Genomic DNA, 18,823 nt, shown 5'->3' with positions numbered 1-18,823 from the left:
TAACCGATTACCCTGAGACTTAAACCAACCACTAAACCCCTCACCTTCTCACTGTTATTGCAGTCTTACTGTATGCTGCAGATTTCAAGGTAATGAACCATAGAAGAGAGCTCTCCTGACCATTACAAGCCGTACTAGTTCTTTCTGCTAACAGGGACTCTTATCTCTGAAGTTTCAACGAGCAAATTCAGCAACTCCTTGTTCTTTGTAATCTGTCTGCTAACATGCGTCTGTTGTAATGTTCCTGTGTTATTAAAAAATTCCTTACTGCTTAATTTGTAATTGTTTGATTAAGACCTGGTTAATTCAAATTATTGTTCATTTTTAGTTAAAATAATTACAAAACTGCCAGTGACAATGTTTATTTCAACTGTATGATATTAAAGAGAAAGTGTAAGTGATCCCTACCTGTGTTGAAATAGTGAGCTATAAAAGGAGTTAGCTTCAAGGTAATAGGAAGGTTAATTCAGCCTGCCCCCTATGATGATCACTGATGCTTAACTTAATAGAGAGCAAATATGTGCTGCTTCATTTAACAGATGGCTCTGACTCAGAAAGGAGAGCTTTGGCTACTTGAGCAAGTGATTCAGCGCGCAGATTATAATTTCATTAAGGTGATGCTGCTAGAAGGAAACTAAAGCCGTCTGTCAACATGACTTTTTGTATAAACGTCATTCTTGGTCATTTACGTAAGAGATAGAAGGAAATGACATTCAGAGTGGTCATTAAAAAGACTGGTAGATGTTAAAGATTTATTATATTATATCATTAAGTAAGGAAATCAAATAATATCACATAATTGTTTTAGCTTAATTTTATAATCTTAATCCTTTATCAACAGAAAGTTGTACACCATCCTTTCAGTTATTTTATTTAATTCACAAAACCAGATTTTCCTCATGAACTTAATGTGATAGAAAACATAGTATAAATCATAAACAATTAGAAATTTAATTAGTGTGAACGCTGAAGCATTCAAATCTTCATTTATTCTCTTTCTTCCATATGTTTTTCAATCACTAAATACTTCTGCATACTTTCAGCAACAGAAACTGTTGAAATATCAAAATGTTCAGCTCTTTAAAGACATTTATGCTTTGACTTTTATTCATTCTTGCATATTCCAGTCATTTTGTATATTTTTTTAAAAAATATCAAAATGTATAATGGAAAGTCTATGGGACGAATGTTTGAAAGTTGATATCTCAAAAACAGAAAGTGCTGAAGTATTTATACTTCATGGACAGCTGCTCCATGTAGAAATGCTTAACATATTACAACATGGTACCTATAGCGCCACCATGTGGTCAGTTATTATATGTTTTAAGTTTCGGCTAATAACTCATGAACCGTGAGATGTGGCAAAACATCACTTATCAACACCAACAACAAAATAATATAATAATAATAATAATAATCGTTTGTCTGTAATTGGTTACCAAACTTTTGAAGGTGTGGCCTGATGCCCTTAACGGGACATAACTCTTCAATGCTACATTGGATTTCAACCAAATTTGTGAATGTTGTACGTACAGCCACACTGCACAAGTGTGTAGCATTTGATACAATTCTACCTAAAGGGGCGCTACTATAATATTATAACATATTTATACAATTCTGTTGTCTTTAATAAAATGAAACTTAGTACACAAGTTCCCCATGAATGTGTTCACGACATACTGAGGCATGGTACCAATAGCCCCACCTTGTGGCCATCAGTGAAACAACACAATGCTACTTATTAACTGCCATATCTCTTAGATGTAATATTCCATGGTGACCAAATTCAGCAAAGTTGTACAGATGAGGATGCTGAACAAGTCTGTAGCATTTGATACAATTTCACCTGTAGGTGGCGCTACAAGATTTAAAAAAAAAAAAAATGCTGCTGCACCAAAATGAACAAAAATGCAGTTCAGCTTCCAATTCTGCCAGTTTTACATTTCAGCTTCTGGGTTTTTCAGCAGTGCAGTGCAATGCATTTCAGCTTTCAGCTTTTTCAAGCAAGATTCATTTCAGGTTTCTGCATTTTCAGCAATGCTTTGCAATTTATTTCAGCTGTCAGTATTCACATGCATTTTCCCCAGGAAATGCATTTCATGTTTTTTTTGCACTGAAGTAGAACATATTGCACAAAAGCTGAAGTTATATACTTTGTAGAACATGTAATACAATCCATGTAACTTCTCCTGTTATGTAACATGTTTTCCTGTTCTAAGAATGTCATTCACTTCCTGTTTGCAGCCATCGCTGTGCAGGTAATGAAGGCTTCTGGGTAATGATTTTACCTTTCCAACAGGTTGTGTACGGCCTTGAACAGGAGAGTCCGGCACTCGTAGGACAGCCCGCACTCCCAAAGCCCCTCCTCAGCCACTGAAAGAAAGGGAAAAAAAACAATCATTAAATTATAAATCTCAATATCTTACCATCTCATTAATATAACCAGTGATGATATTTTCAGGGTCAGAGAAACATCTGCACACACCAGCTTGAGGATAATAAACAACACATGATTCAGTGTTGCATGTTTATAGCTGTCAAAACATGCTGCATGTGCAGAGACGAGGAAACCTGCACATCATATTAGAAATTGCACTTACTGTGAAGTCGTGCGTGTGCATATGTGTGTGTGTGTGTGTATATATGTGTGTGTTTGTGTGCATGCACAGAGGGTGCTTGGCTGTGCAGCTGTCAGGTTGGCTGCAGCGACAGCCCAGTCAAACCCCATGCAGTTGTCAAGCTCATTTAGCTAGAGAGCGAGAGTGTGCCTGTATCTGTGGAGGTTGACACACATGCTTGCGTGCTCAGGTTTGTACACGCATACGGAGTTTCAGCTCAGCCCTTATTTTTCCAGTAAAATTTTTAGGCAATGAAGACAATTTTGGTCGAATGAGCGTCACTTTGCCTGAGTCTCTGACATGTCAGCAGCCAGTTCACATGCGTGCCAAATGTGTTGTGAACAATTCTCTTGATTTCTTTAACCCCCCCGACCCTACCCCGACACATGCTCACATTTCCCTCCTCCCAAAAAGGAACACACACACACACGCACACACACATGCACAGACACACATGCACAGACACACACACAGCGGCCAGTTAACAGTGTTTCTCTTTGTTCTTTGCCATATACCTGCAGGGCTGCTGGAAGAACTGGAGGATTGTGGGTGGGTGTTGTGTTTGCTTATAGGGTGGTGGCAAACAAACCAAGCATCACAGAAATACACAAGAAAAAAGGAATGAAAGACAGAAGCAGATCGCCTGGGGGATGGGTGGCATAAACCCCGGTTGAGGTTTTCTCTTTCTCCTCCTTCTCCTCTACCTCTTCCCTGTTTTTTTTTTCTTTTTATTGATGTTGTGTATTCCTTTCCCCTTCTCTGTTGCTTTGTTGATATTTCCCTCCTGTTTTTTTTTTTCTTCTTCTTCTTCATACCAGAGTGAATGAAATTTCCTTACTCGCCAGAATTACCCTGTAACCATGGAAACGCTGGCGGTGAGAACATGGCGCCCTGGCATTCAATTTCAACACTGGTCCCTCCCGCCCCTCACCCTCCTCCTTCTCCTCCTTCCTCTGTTCTATTGCTTCCAACACCCCCCCTCTACCTCCTCCTCCTCCTCCTCCCCCTCCTCCTTCCTCCACCCCCACCCACCCCTCATTTACTCCTGCTTCAGGGCTCAGACAGGAAGCTAGCTCCAGCCAGCTCTTCTACAGAGGAGAGAGATAGAGCGAGCACCATGAGCAGAATGCCAAGTCTCCAGAAAATCCAGCTCATTAGCTCTCACTGTCTCAATATCTTCTTCTCGTACTCCCTCTCTTAAAAATCCCTCAACTTTTTCCCCCTCCGCCCTGCCAATCCTCCACAACCATCTGCTCCTGACCAACTCCACAGCAGGCTCCTGACCTCTATTTACTCCAAAACTGTGTCACTGACTCCTCAACCTCACATTCCACTAACATTCAAGAACTGAACCACACACCCCACCAGAGAAAAGACTTAAAGGAACTTTTCCACATTTGCTCCGCTAATTCCAGCATGTGATTTTGTAGCTCATAAGACAGCAGGTACAATGTGTTTGACAAATCCCAACAGTGGTAGCCAAACAAACTTGGGTGCCTGGAAAACATGCAAACCACATCAGACACTCCTGTTTGTATTCTAGTTGTCAAAGAGCCAGCTCAATGCACCATATCAACACAAGGTGTGACAAATCACTCTTGCAAGCAAACAAGGTCAAATATCCACTCAAGCACGCGCACACGACCCCATACAAACCTTATACATATAGAGAATGAAGTGTGAAATAACATGATGATCTGAGACATTAAAGTAGTGGTGTCCCATAGGGATGTTTGAGGCATATACTTGGAGAAAACACCATGAAACTGTCATTTCAGCAACAGTCAGTCAGTAACTGCCATGTTTTGAGTTTTACTGCCTGTTAATCAGAGGAGGAACACAGATGGCCCAAGGGAAAAGCGTGCAGTAGACTCTAAATGCACAGCAAAGTGCAATAGGGCTTTAAAGCATCATGATCCATCATTCATCACAGCCTGAGCTACAGGGAGCTAACTGCATCATGCCTAAAAGATTCTAAAGGGACTGGATGTAATCGACCACAGTCTCAATTAGATTAAACTGAAGGCTCATCAGTTTTGGGTTTTTATTGATTTTCAGTGATAAATAGAAAGATTTTTGGAAAAAGAAGCAGATGCATTTAAAAAATATATTTTCACACAGGTTTTAAGTCCCACATTGAGCAAAAAATCATGTTTGTTTCCAGTGATAGAAAGTGAAGGAAAAAAAATGGGAGAAAATGGGTGATAATGACTAGCTGATAATGTGCCGAACTAAGTGACTAAAAAAAGAAACAATTTGATGAACAATAATTGTTAAGCAACAGTCTGTGCTACAAATTACATTTTTTTGTTACTAATTTTATTAGTCAGCTTTTCACCAGTTGCTTTAATAATGAAAATAAACACAAAAAATTGCTGAATATTTATAACAAGACTAAAAGTCTACAGCCATGCTAGCGGCTCTGTGAGGCTATACATAAGCAAAGCATTGCTTTGACTTAAACGTGAATGTTAGCCTGCTAAAATGCTCACAATGACAATCACATCATCTTTCACTCATTTACTGATCCCTGTATAATAGACGATAAATTGTTTATTCAATAGTGAGCTGCAAATTGATAATTATCATCAGTTTGCATCATTGATGTCAGCTGTAAAATCATCAGTAATTTTTGCATTTTTGCATTTTTGCAATAAAATGCGGTGCACTGCATTGTGGGATTGTTACCATTTTTTATAGTGGATAAATTTACACACTCACGATTTCAGACACTCAAATAAAATGGTGGTGGGTAGGACTATATAGTAAGTAGGGAGTGATTTCTTCATTTATGCTCATATTTCCTGATTCGGAATAACCAAAAAGTACAGCTGTGGTTGAGAATGTAGTTAGTTTTGCAGGTATTTGGTTATAAACCAAAGTACTGGATACATTTTGACTTGATGATGGTGCTGGATGAGAAGTTAAAGGGAACAACCAAAGTTCGGTGCAATTCATCCTGAGGGGGACATGACATGAAAGTTGAGACACCTCACTCAGAACCACAAATGTTAACTTCATGGAGTCAACACAAGCTTAATGTCTTTATCTGGAGGACATAAATATCTGTAGATATTTATCTGAGATAAATATCTGAGATATCTGAGATATTTCAGTCTGTAGTTGACTGGCTGACAAACATTACCATCTCTTGTTGCTAAGATGCCTAAAAATACATTTGCTATAGTTTACTGGTTTCACTCCAAACTTCATGACTCTATATGGAACCAAAAACAGTCACAGACACAGGTCACAGTGTGTATGTGTGTGCATGAATGCTTGCTTCAGAACTACAAACATCTCAGCGTAAGAGGAACATCAGGAATCAAAATTGTCAGAATCATTATTAACGTGTGCATGTGTGTTCATGTTCGTACTTGCAGTGCATGTGAATACTGGTTCCCAGAGTGCCTTTGTGCACATGCAAGCTCCCAATGTACTGTCTGTGAGTGTGTACAGTGAGCTAACCTTCATATAAATGCATGTTTGTTTCACATAACCTTCCTCCCCCCATCTCTGTGCCACGATTCTCTTAACTGCCGCACCAACCCAAACACAAACAAGCAGTGATGGAACTGGGTCGCCACTACCACTGTATTCCCACCTCTCTTTCTCTCCATCTCATCATCTGTATCTAACCCTATCTTTCCATCCCTTTGTGTGTCCCCCTCTCTCACTCACTATCCATCTCTTTCCCTGTGTTGCTCTCTCTCTCTCTCTCTCTCTCTCTCTCTCTCTCTCATTTTCCCCACATCATCTCCCCTCTCTCTCTCTGTCTTCTCCCTCTAGTCTCACACCACTAGGGGGGGTGACAACTCACCACCACAGTACTGTGCTAACAAACACAAAGATGGTATTGATCTAAGAAGGCGAGAGAGGCGGGAGTTGAGGTGTGACAACATTCAGTCTCGCACACGATGACCCCTCTCCACACATTTCCTGCCTCCTCTCTCTTTCTGTCTCCCTCCCTCTCTCTCTCTCTCATTGGTTCATTTGTCTTGGATCAATAGCACCAGGAGTCTTGGCGTCCAGTGGTGTCTCTGCAGTGTGCAGGCAATGAGCGTTTGTGTGTGTGTGTGTGTGTGTGTGTTTGTGTGATTTCACACAAACCCCACTGCCACTTTACTAATTAGCTGCCCTGCTGAATGTCTGAACAGAGGTTGATCTCTGTTTGCTGTGTGTGTGTGTGTGTGTGTGCATGCATGCATTAATGCGTGTACTATGTGTGTGGGTATGTAGTGCATGCGGTGCATGTGCATAGCCAAATGCCTTTGCTTATGTGCTTTTACTATTAAGAGAGAGAGGCTGCAGGTGGATATAGAGTGAAACAAAGATACACACGGGCATAAAAGGAAAGAGTATGTGTATGTGTGTTTGTGTTTTTGTCTGTGAGTATGTGGAAGTGGGCGAAAATAATATCCTACCTATCTGTTTCAGGTCCTATCTGTTTGGCGGCACCTGGAATTTGCTCAACATTCTACGGATCAGATTCTTCATTATGTTATCAATTCATATATAATTCTGTCATCCTGTCTTTTTCATGCTGTATTTCTGTTATCTGGTCTTTTCTTTAAACACAACATCTGTTCAATCAATCAATCAATCAATTTTTATTTATATAGCGCCATATCACAACAGAAGTCATCTCAAGGCACTTTTCACATAAAGCAGGTCAAGACCGTACTCTTTAATTTACAGAGACCCAACAATTCCCCCATGAGCAAGCACTTGGCGACAGCGGTAAGGAAAAACTCCCCTTTAACGGGTAGAAACCTCAAGCAGACCCCGGCTCTTGGTGGGCGGCCATCTGTTGCGCGTTTGTCCAACCTAGAAGAGGGATTCTTCCTGTTGCTCTTCCTGAGGTTTCTTCCATTTTTCTGAAGGGATTTTCCTTATCTGAATCAAAGGTCTAAAGATAGAAGATATTGTATTGCTGTACAGACTGTAAAGCCCCCTGAGACAAATTTATGATTTGTGACTTGATCTTATGAAGCTGTTCAAATATTTACTTCAAGTTTTTAAATAAATCAGATAAAGAGTTAAATTCATACTGTTTCCTGTGAAGTTTTCAGTGTTTCACTAAATTCGAATTCTATAATTTTCAACATTATATGTGACACATTTTTGTAAAAGGTAACATTTAAATGATCCATGATCATTTTGCTAATGTGTGATTATATGGAAAGACAATAAAAGAAAATATTGCATAATTGTGTTGTGTGTGTGTGTGTTTGTTTGCATTTTAACACTTGACAACACACACAACCAGGTGATGATATAATGTTAAGTGCTGTGGGAGAAACTGTAGACGTGTCATGTAACGCTCACACTACATTTATATGATACTACCTAACACTGACATGAGTGTAAGTGGTTTTTGAACACCCTGAGGTGCTGTATGAGGTCTAAAGATGTCACCCAAACAATTTATAAGGCCATAAAAGCTGACTTTTTCAAAACACTGAACAGGCCAGAGAGCAAGTTTTGAATCAGCACAAAGAAAAGTAGTCGTTGAGTCACTGATATTGATCAACAACCCTGCAGATATATTATTTTGATTTTATGTTGCAGTTCAATAAATGTTACTCCTCAAACCTTAAAGAATGATTCAATTCTAGTTTTTGATTAATTTATTGATTGGGGGCATTCAGACACCAGCTGGTGGTATTTTGAAGCAGGGGTTCACTCTCTCCACTGTGTTTTCTCGTTCTCTTGACCTCAGTAGCATTTCTTAAAGGAGAAATCCCCACCCAGGATAGGTATTTATGTGATATGAGGCAGTTTGGACATCAGAATAACAAAAAAGTAGAGTGTGCAGGGAGACAGAAGAAGCCCAGAGGGGATTACTTAATGCCTTTACCTACAGTATATAGAGCTAGCAGGGCAGAGTCATTGTGCTGGCACGGAGACAGAGTTAATGCAACTATTGTAGGCCAGCTGAGCTTCACGACCCTCAATACAAAACATAAAATGTATAACTCGTTAAGAAAAGGAGCAAAACACCTTTTCAACTGCAGGAAGTTTAGCTAGAAATCAGGATGTTATGAGAATTATTATTCTAGAGCTTTACCTCTATTTGCACTGGACAAATCTGTGTCCAATTTAGGTTATTTGGCCATAGTTGTAGTTTTAGGAGTGGCACGCAAACATTAACATATTGCATCATTTGTTGTTCCTGAACTTTGTAGATCACAAACTTTTAAGCTCATCAGTTTATGAGTCTTTTTTTTTGGTCCGAAAAAAATGACGCTTTGGTGAACGTTCAGTGAGGAGCATCTCATACTTTGTTTCATTCATAAATTCTTACATCACCATTATTATCTTTATGTCAACTTTCCATGAGCCAAGTGATCGTTGGATACTCTCTTTAAGATGATTGCTATTCTGGTGTTCACTGATGAAGTCTTATCACAATAAATATCTCACTAAATATTGTGATACATTTACATTGTCATACACAATGATCTATCCTTGAGCTGTCACCGTCTTGCACTGAAAAACATAAAAAATAAAACTGAACTTTTTTTGTTCTTCTGGAGGTGATGCAAGGCTCTATTACTCAATAATTGCTTCTGTGGCTGATCATGAATGCTTTAGATTGTGTGCAGATAATGATTGTGTGTGTTTGTCATCAGACATACATTTCAACGAAACCTAGCAGAGTCTCCATCCATTAGCCTCGCTAATTCTTGAACGATCAACAGATCTCCTTAGCGTCAGTTTGAAACAGCAGCCATGGCTGTGTTATGAAAAATTAATGACTTTATTACTAGCTAGTAACTGACCTAATTACTAGTTAGGGTGTAGTTGTCCAAATAAAGGGAGGGACTTTAGGTAGGAAGAAAATTTGCGTATCATTGTGGTTCAACGGGCTCAGGTGGTCTGTTGTAACTCCTAGTTTTTTCTTGTTTTCAGTCACATGAACATCAAGCTGGCTGATGTGAAAGATTTCTCTACACACAAGAGCACATTACAGGATCAGGCGAGGTCAATTAAACATGAAGGAGCATCTGACACCAGTAGCATAAGGACATGGCATCTGACTGTGCCTTTTATCCAGTGGTGTGTAAATACTGTACATTTGTACAACCCATTAACCATCGACCACACAGTTTACATTGTGCATACTGGTGTACTGTATACGCTTATTCAGAATCTCTGCTAGCTTTACTGTATGTTTTATACACACAGGAGTAAAACTGTTCTCAATATCAAGAATTTATTATGTAATATGCTGTTTGTAAGATTGTAAAGTATTTGATTTTATTTCTTAAAATAAGTTTTTTTACTAACATGACCATGTAAAAATACATTCATGTTGTATGAATGTATATCACTGGCATTGGCCCTATTTTTAACAGAAAGACTTTACTTTTTTCATTGTAAATTGATGGCAGAAAATCTAAAAACAGCCCTTAACTGTAAATTTATAGACACTAAATGATATCCACTAATGTTAAATGCATGTGAAATGGTGTAAAGTTTTACTGCATATTGTATGTAAATATTTTGGGTTTTTTTTTAATAGTGTCTCTATCTACATCTTTCTGACATCAAAGGCTGGTCAACACTCTACAGTGCTTGAATTATCTGTTATCTGAGGTATAGAGTCTTTACTTATACAGCCATATTCACACTGTAGCATTTCATTTTACAACAAAACAAAGACAGGGCCATATTTTCTTCAGACTTTTTCCACCTCATTGCTGTTCACTCTTCAGATCATTTAACAGCAAACACCCTGCACCCTGCATCCTCCACCCCTGTCCATGTGACAGTCACCCACACATTCTCACGCTCTAGTGACACCATTTCCTAAACTTTTCAGCGACACCTGTCAACACAGCACAACAGAGTGTCTGCCATGTCTCTAAGCACACTAACACCACCACTTTAACAGGAAACCCTGCGGGCTTTCGAATTAAACAGATAACAGTTTTTTTTACAACCTTTAAACTGGAAGTACAATTATGTAAACTGCCTTTCTTCTGTCCCGTAACAGGTTATCTTTACAACTTCTGGTTAAAGTCTTAAATATCTCCTTATCAGTTAGTCCTGCATGTGAGCTCTAACGTGCTTTCTTATCAAGTAATCTCATCTAATGACACTGCTGAGGAAGAAAGCTGAGACACTTTTAGAAAAAGAACCCATATACTGTCACTGACATACTGTGCACACAAACAGACACAAAACATGTTTACATATACACATTCATGAGTACATATATGTAATTGCAAACAGGTTGCATGCACACATGGCAGGTATTGAAACCCAGAAAGCCTAGAATGTACAGAACAAGAGGCAGCAGTGACAGCGAGGAGGAGGAGGAGGAGGAGGTTGAGAGAGAGAGTGAAGGGATGAGGGGGAAATCTGGAATCAATTAGGTGACTGAGCTGAAGTTGCTTGCATAGTTGTGGGGGTGAGTCAGGCAGAGAGGCAAGAGAAGGGACCAGGATGTGAGCGTCGTGCCACGAGTGTGTGTATTTTTATAAACACAAGCGCACAAAAGCAGCTACAGTATAAGTGTTCGGTGACACGTGTGATTGTCCATGTGAGCATTCTATAATCTAACTAAAAGTTTTTGGTTGTCTCTTTCCCCTGACAGCACCACTTGGAACAGCGGAGTCAAGTTGCAGCCAGGAAAGCCCCACCTCTCCTCCGTTGAGGTCAAAGTGGAGGGTAAGAACGGGTGGCTGGCACCGACCCAGGCCATGTCAACACAGCAGTTCTCAATACAGTATTCCTTTACACAACTTCCCCTCGTTACCTCTCTGCACACCGAATTCACAGCACTTTGTTTTCTACTGTTGGCTCTGATGATGGGGGAATTTGACTTTAAAAAGAAAAAAAGAATAAAGCACGAAAGCAGGAGCTTTGTGAGCACATGTAGAAAACTGGTTTACATCTCGCTGTGCATGCAGCTGAGGTTTGCAGAACAAATTTGAATTTGCAGACGTAACAATGTGCACAGAATATATCGTGTGACAACTTTAAGTTAACAATGATTGGGATTTATTCACAGGGGTTCTGCTATTATTGCTACACAGCTTATCACACTGCTGCTAGTGGTGACCTGGTGTGAATCCTAGAAGCATAAAGCACCTCTGCAGGCGTACATAAGGCATACTAATGAGAGGAGGTAGAGGAAAGAGAGAAGTAAATAAAACAAAGTGTGAGCAAGACTGTACATGTGTCTGCCTGTGTAAAGCAAAAGCAAAATTAACAGGAAATAAAAGGGAAAGTATACACAAAGCGACAGAAAGAAAGATAGAGGTGTAACTCTCAGAGGAGTCAGCTTCTTCATGTGCAAACAGGGATCTATTTCACAGACAATGCTGCATGTTTTACACAATCAAGAGGGAGGCAATCATCACGGGCATGAGAGGACAATAAATAATTGAAAAAAATGCACAACACTGCACCATTATGCTAAAACACCAACAGTTCAACTATTCTCATTTGAGTCAACAAGACAGGCAGCACATAACATTAGTCCGATGTTCAAATCCAATTTGTGGTGCTTCACTTTTCAGAGATTAAAAATCTTATTTCACATTAGCTGGTTTTCTGTTTATTTCCATAGCAAAGTAGATTCATATATATTTAATCTAGTAAATAAATATGACACATAAGCTCCTTAATTTATTAAGCATCTCACCAGTCAGTCCAGTGATACTGCGCGTGATTCCTGTCATTACTGTAACAGCATGTTGACAGTGTAATGTATAATTCACAGGATATTTACTGTATTAATGCAGTCAATGGTGTAATTAGAGTGACTGGAGAGGATCTAGCTGGGGCTAATATGCGAACAACAAGAACACAAATGAGATTACTCTCTAATATAACCTGCTATAAAATGCATGTGTTGGTGTGAGAGTAAATATGTGGGACGTGTGGTGGAGCGGTGGTGTAGAGGGATCAGAGGGGATAGTTGGTGTGATAGAAAAGGAAAACAGACAGAAAAATAGAGAAGAAAATAGACAACAAAGGAAAAAAAATAGGTCTGCATGAAAAAGGAAGATGACAGGAAAGACGTGACAGTGAAGGTAAGGTAAGGAGTGGGTTGTGTGTGATGCTGAAAGTAAAAGAGGAGTGTGTTTGTGTGTTTGTGTGTGTGTGTGTGTGTTGTACGCTGGCCTCTCACCAACCCTGACAATCAAAATGGAGCCAACTGTGCAGAGAAAAGCCAATAGAATTATCCCACACCCCTGCGTAATTTGACAGTCACTTAGCTCATTCAACGCAGTACACATACACACACACACACACACACACACACACACGCAAAGCAACACCACACACAAATCTTTTTATGTTTGGGATGCATGCTAAGTGCTAAGTGCCAAGTGTTTTCCCATAAGTCGCTGGGTAATAAATAAATGAATGGGACGCCAGTGTCTGAACTGTTTTCCACACATTGTCGCGAAAATACATCTTGTCTCTGGCGGTGGCGTACAGTCACAACTGGAATTTTTGATTTCAGCACAGAATTAAAAGTTAGAAGAAGAAAAAAAAACAATGCAAAAAGAGTGAGGAAGAAACTAAACTCAGCAACAAAAGAAATATTCTCTACAGCTTTGTGACCTTACATTTGTAATTAATAGACCCTGAGTGGTAAAAATAAATTAAAATTACTACACTGTGTTTGTTTTTTCTATTTTTATGTCCTTATCCTTTGCATAAAAAAAAGACTTTCTCTAAGAACTCTGTATTTGTTGTTTTAAAATGCCTCTGTCTCAGTTATTACAGGTCTATTCGCTGACTGTGTAACCTTTAACCAGTAAGATTATAATAATGTGTACTCTCTTCACAGTTTCACTTTTATGGCTTCCAAACTGCAGCACGAATAAACAGCTGAAGTACAGTCTCATCCTGAATTCTTTTCAACGCCTCTGTAAACTGTTTCCTCTCAGCATTAATCCTGTTTGTCAGAAATACACAGGAAGTAACAGCAACTGTTTATTACAGTTTACATAGCGGAGAGTGGTGAAGACGACTTCTATTTACAGTTTGCTATTTATGTAACCAGATGTTTCTGAGTAATTCCAGTGGTGGTCTGCCATCACTGTATCTTCCATGTGTCTCCGGTCCATTTATAACTGGAGTCAACTAAGTATTAAAGATAGAATTTCACTTTTTTTTTAATGAGTCGAATGAGTCAAACAGGGGGAGAGAAATGGCAAAAAGCCAAAGGCACTAATTAAAAAAGCTGCTTGAAAATGTTAAATAACATCAAAAGGAAATAGACCTGAAACCTTCACCTCTCTAGAAAACCCACAGCTCCTCCTCTCTTCCTCTCACTTTTACCTTTTATAAATTGTTGCTTCTCTATCTAACCAACCACGACATCGACTTAACACTGAACTCTGCCTGTGCCTGTTCATACTGGGAAGCTCTCCATGTAATTACAGGAAGGTGGACCGATCTCTTTGTGCTCACAATATTTTCACTGGCAGTGTAACTAAACAGCACCGTGTTGGAGGGGAGAGGTTATTGACAAACGATCAAAAAATGTGTTGGACTCGTTGTTCCAGGGGAAGTGTTTGTGAAGTGGGTGACTGCAGCAAAAACTGTTTTTTTGTTATCTGCAACGCCATCTCAAATGAGGTCTGTCCAGGACCTTGATACTTTGAGTGGTGTTCAGGTAGAGTGAAGTGACGCTTCCTTTGAAGCCCATTCATTCAGCATGTACGCGCAGCTGTCAAAATATTGTGTCGAGTGTCAAGTAGCTGCTAGTGCTGGGACACGCAGAAGCTGAGTATCTAGCAAATTACAGCACTGTGACCTGGTGATTAAATATGTTTAAATATTCTGTTTATCCATGTAAGCAAGCTACAGAGACAGACAATTAATATTCACTTTGTCTGCTGCACATAAAATAGAGTCTGACAAGCGTTTTAGCCGTTGCATATTCAAATAAAACACTAACAGATTAAAACATAAGAGCATGATATCATTAATCACTTGCTAGTAGTGTAAAAGGGCCCATTTCTGTGGTGTTGACCCTCATGTTAAGCCACAGACACTTGAGCACCTCATTAGAAGTGAATGGGCCTCGAGGTGGGAGGCAGGGCAGCCATTGAGAGGCTTAGCGGGACTCCACAGGGCTTCCTAACTGCCACTAGAGGGGAGAGGAGAGAGAGAGAGACTGAAAGCAAAGCTCTCTCTCTTTCTCTCAAGGATGAGCGGGAGATGGAGAGCTCTCCTCTCTTCCCAGGCAGGCCAAGCTGCAGTTCATTCATGGGAGTGCCTACAATGTCTATGCCAGTCCCCAGTCTGGTCATTAAAGCACTTATGATCTGATGACACATTTTTCAGTGAAGTGTTTCATAGGATTGCAGAGATCAATAGTTAGTGGCAATTAAAAAAAAAAAAACAGCCAATCAGCAAAAATGTATCTATATTCACCAGTATATGATGAATTTAATGTCTTGATCAATTGTATATTTTTCATTTCTCACTTAACCATAATATGATTTTGTTGGTGAAATTTATATGTAGGATGGAAATGTTTCCTAAATGATCATTTCTGCTTTTTTGGCTCCACAGTGTCTCATTATCTCAGTTTTTATGGCAAAATTACAGATACTTACCATAAATTGAAGAACAGCTGGTTATAAAAAGGGTGTGGGCATTTATGTCAATGGCGTCACCGGGCAGTGCTGTCAGAAACTTAAAATTACCGAAAGCTAAAAAAGGACAACTTCACTGAATAAACCGAATGACTGCAAGATTATTTTTAATGTATCTCTATTCTGACTTCATGCGTTAAAGTGAGATCCATTAGTGCTTTAAAGAAAAAATTCACCGCTATGAATATGATGATTTCTTTTAACTAGGTCACCTATGTAGTAGAAATGTGCAACTGTTTTTGAAATCGGTTCCCTATGACCAGAGAAAAGTGAGAAAAAGACTGTAGATTCCCCACACCTACAACAACCAGAATGCATTGCTCGCGTCCCGTCCAATCAGACTGACTCTACTGACGTTATGTTTATGGCCGGCACAGCGGCGGTTTAGCAAAGACTGAGCAGCGTTATATCTCTTTACTGAGGCTTATTTTCATTTACGTAATGTTTTTTCTCATTGAGTCTCGCTATATCATACCACTGTGTCTCCATTTGGGCTTGTTTTGGGAAACAATTGTGGATGAAGGGGTGAAAAACCGCAACCAAACACTGTTTTTAAGGATAAGGAGCCAGATCCTGGATTGTACTACCCGGGCTGTCTTTTGGCAGCTGTAACGTAGCTCTGGTGGCGGCAGCTCCCTCCTCCACACTGTTGTTACTGATTCTACAGCGCAATATTCAGCCTCGTATCATGAAACTAGTTTTTTTTCCAAATATGCTGATATTTTAAAGTATTTAGTAGTATGATATTTTAGTGTCTGCTTTTCCCTATCAATGGCGTAACATGGTAGATGGGAGTGTTTTGTAGAGACCCACATTTGACAGTCCTTGAAGGCACCACTACTGAAAATGAGGAAATGTAGACTTTTGCCGGATCTCTGGTATGCAGGCAACATGGAGGGAAATTAAACATTGTTCATTTGCATATACCACCCACAATGTAATGATACAATGCTGGTTCAAAATCAGCAAAGTTTCCCTTTAAGATACTGAAGACTGTGACATACTGAACACATTCCTGATAGATAATAGATAGAGTTTACATATGCAGGCTTCCAGTACCCAAAAATGAAATTTTCATAATTGCTAATTGTTTTAACAAACAGCTGTAGTCCCTATATGAGAATAGCTGGCTATTGTGGAAACACTGATAGTGTGGTTACTGCAACAAAATCAGCATTTTCTGCTGGTGATAAAAACGCCAGGGGAAAAAATCAATTTGGCCGTTGTAGTCACTTGATGCAGGCTGAGAGGCCTCACAAACAGATATCAAAGGCAGCTGGCTCGTCTTCAAGAAGGAGGATAGAAGATAACAACAGCAGTATTCATCACATTTAATCACCCTTCATTTATTTAAAAATATATGTATATTTAGCTTTTTTGTTGTGAAACCTCATCTTAAAGTCAGATTGAAATAAGATTTAGAGGAGCTCTATTCTTGTTTAAAGAAAAATATTTTTTTTTTAGGTCAAAATATTCTGTTTTTTGTCATGCACTTTAATTTAAACTAATGCTGTATAGTATCACACTATGACATACAGTTGACATACATTTTACAAACCAAATACAATATTTGTATGCTCATATTTACACTTTAAGTCCTATAATTTCTCTCACATTATCTCACTGTGATCACAGAAGAGACACTTTGGTCTGGCCCACTCTGCACTCCTCACTCTCATATACTTTTTTTTTTTTTTTTTTGCATATATAAGTTACTGCGGGCAAAAGATAAATGAACAAAATGTGCTTTTACTTGGAACTGAAATGGGACATGAAGTGTAGTGTGGGAGCTAAAGACTCAACCTGAGGCAACATTAACATCAGCCCATGACTTTTGATGTCTATCTCAAACATTAATCTCCCATGCATGCAAACATATCAAAGACAGAGTTCATTGATTCTTTGTAAGCGGCACATTCTGTTTATAGTGCTTCCAAATCACGCCACATACTGTAACAGACCATTACAGCTCAAGACTGAGAGACATGTTTCCTTTCTAACTTCAGCGTGAAACACATCACTTCTAAAAACACAGCAGCCTTTGTAAGTAGCTGCAAAAATACACAAACAGAGTCTGTTTGTTTTGAGGGTTTCCTATAAAACCTGTAATCTATATTTGCACTAGATTGTTGATCTTCTTGAAAAGTAGAAATGTCATAATCTTGCTCTCATTTCCCCTCCCTTCCTCGAACTTCCCTCCTCCATCCACATCACAGTTTGCTCCACCCCTCAACCCTGGTTCCCACTTTTGCACTCTTCCACACTTCCACACACAGATTCCCTTAACTCTCAAATATCCTCACAACGTCTTTAATGCTCCTTCTCTCTCTGTCTCTCTCTCTCTCTCTCTGTTCTTCTTTCAGTCTCTCCATCTCTTTCTCTCTAAGACTCACAAAGCTCTTATTCTTTCAGTTTGTGGCTTTTCTTTCGAAACTGAAAGCTTTGCGAAGGGAAAACGTACACCCCCACCCCCTTCTCCTCTCCGTGCAGCTGGGAAACTTCACCCTTACATCTCATCTCTCTCTCTCTCTCTCTCACACACACACACACACACACGAACACACACATACAGAGCACAGGGTCAGGAGGTCACAGGCCACGCCCTGACAACCCACAGGGGGTGGAGAGAAGAAGAAGAGGAGGGAAGGAAATTAGAGATCCTCAGTCCTTCCCCGCAAATTTACAGACAAGTAAACATGACTGAGGCAATTTTTTCCTCGGTTCTCAACCTGCCGCCTTCATTCCTTGTTTCCTAGTTCATTTCCCCTCCTCCCTTCATGTGTATGTGCCCCCGTCTATCCAGGCGAAGTCAGAGGAAAAAGTTTTGCCCCAGTTTTTTTCCTCTTTCACCATGAATTTTGCAAGAAGACTATAAGATCTGTAACGGCAGTTAGAAGCAGTCATAGCTGAAGAACAGACTGATCTTTTCTCACAGATGTGAGATGAGAAACAAGTGAACAGGAGGTGTGAAATGACCAATTTTCGAAATAAGTATATGTTGTTTTTCTTGGCAGGACGGCAAATAAGGAACCACACCAACTGCATATCTAACTGCCCAAAGAGAAATCGCAGATGTTCTCTCTCCCTCCAAACAAACTTCTTTTCTTCTTTTTGAAGCATGAATTCCCGTCACACACACACACACACACACACACACACGCTCTCCCCTCCCTTTTCTCTCCCTCTCTCTCACTACATGTATCTTCCCCTCCCTCGTCTTCCCACTCTTCCCGCCCATCCTCCCCTCTTTCTCTAGCTCATGTTTTCTTTTTCTTTTTTTTTTTCTGCTATCATGGAATTGCCGCTTTCCACATGTGACTCACTTTTTCACCAGCCAAAGCCAGACAGAAAAAAAAAAAAAAAAAAAAAGTCAAACGCTTGTGTCTTCTCTCTGCCTCTATGGCTCTGTGTGTCCCTCTCAGTAGGTGAAGCAGCATTCCTTCAGGGGGCTCTTATAACCTCTGTAGGTCTCCCTCTTTCAGTGAGGTTGTTCCCTATTGAGACATGTGTCAGCCGGCGACCTAGTTCCCGATTCAAGCAAAAAATTGTGAGGCTAATTATTCATTCCCT

At 39.7% G+C, this 18,823-nt stretch overlaps 1 protein-coding gene across 4 annotated transcripts in view; it reads right to left on the bottom strand.

Moving 5' to 3' along the window:
* Window positions 1–18,823, bottom strand: part of LOC122968514 (mediator of RNA polymerase II transcription subunit 13-like) — an 80,827-nt gene that overhangs the window by 30,219 nt on the left and 31,785 nt on the right. For all 4 annotated transcript variants that reach the window (XM_044333819.1, XM_044333822.1, XM_044333820.1 and 1 more), the window contains exon 3: window positions 2,289–2,373. In XM_044333819.1, coding sequence (XP_044189754.1) covers window positions 2,289–2,373 — 85 coding nt within the window. The remainder of the gene's footprint in view (window positions 1–2,288; window positions 2,374–18,823) is intronic.

Source organism: Thunnus albacares, chromosome 18 (genome assembly GCF_914725855.1).
Source record: "Thunnus albacares chromosome 18, fThuAlb1.1, whole genome shotgun sequence".
NCBI classification, from domain to species: domain Eukaryota; kingdom Metazoa; phylum Chordata; class Actinopteri; order Scombriformes; family Scombridae; genus Thunnus; species Thunnus albacares.
The sequence above is the reverse complement of the archived record's forward strand: the minus strand, read 5'-3'. Positions and strand labels throughout refer to the sequence as shown.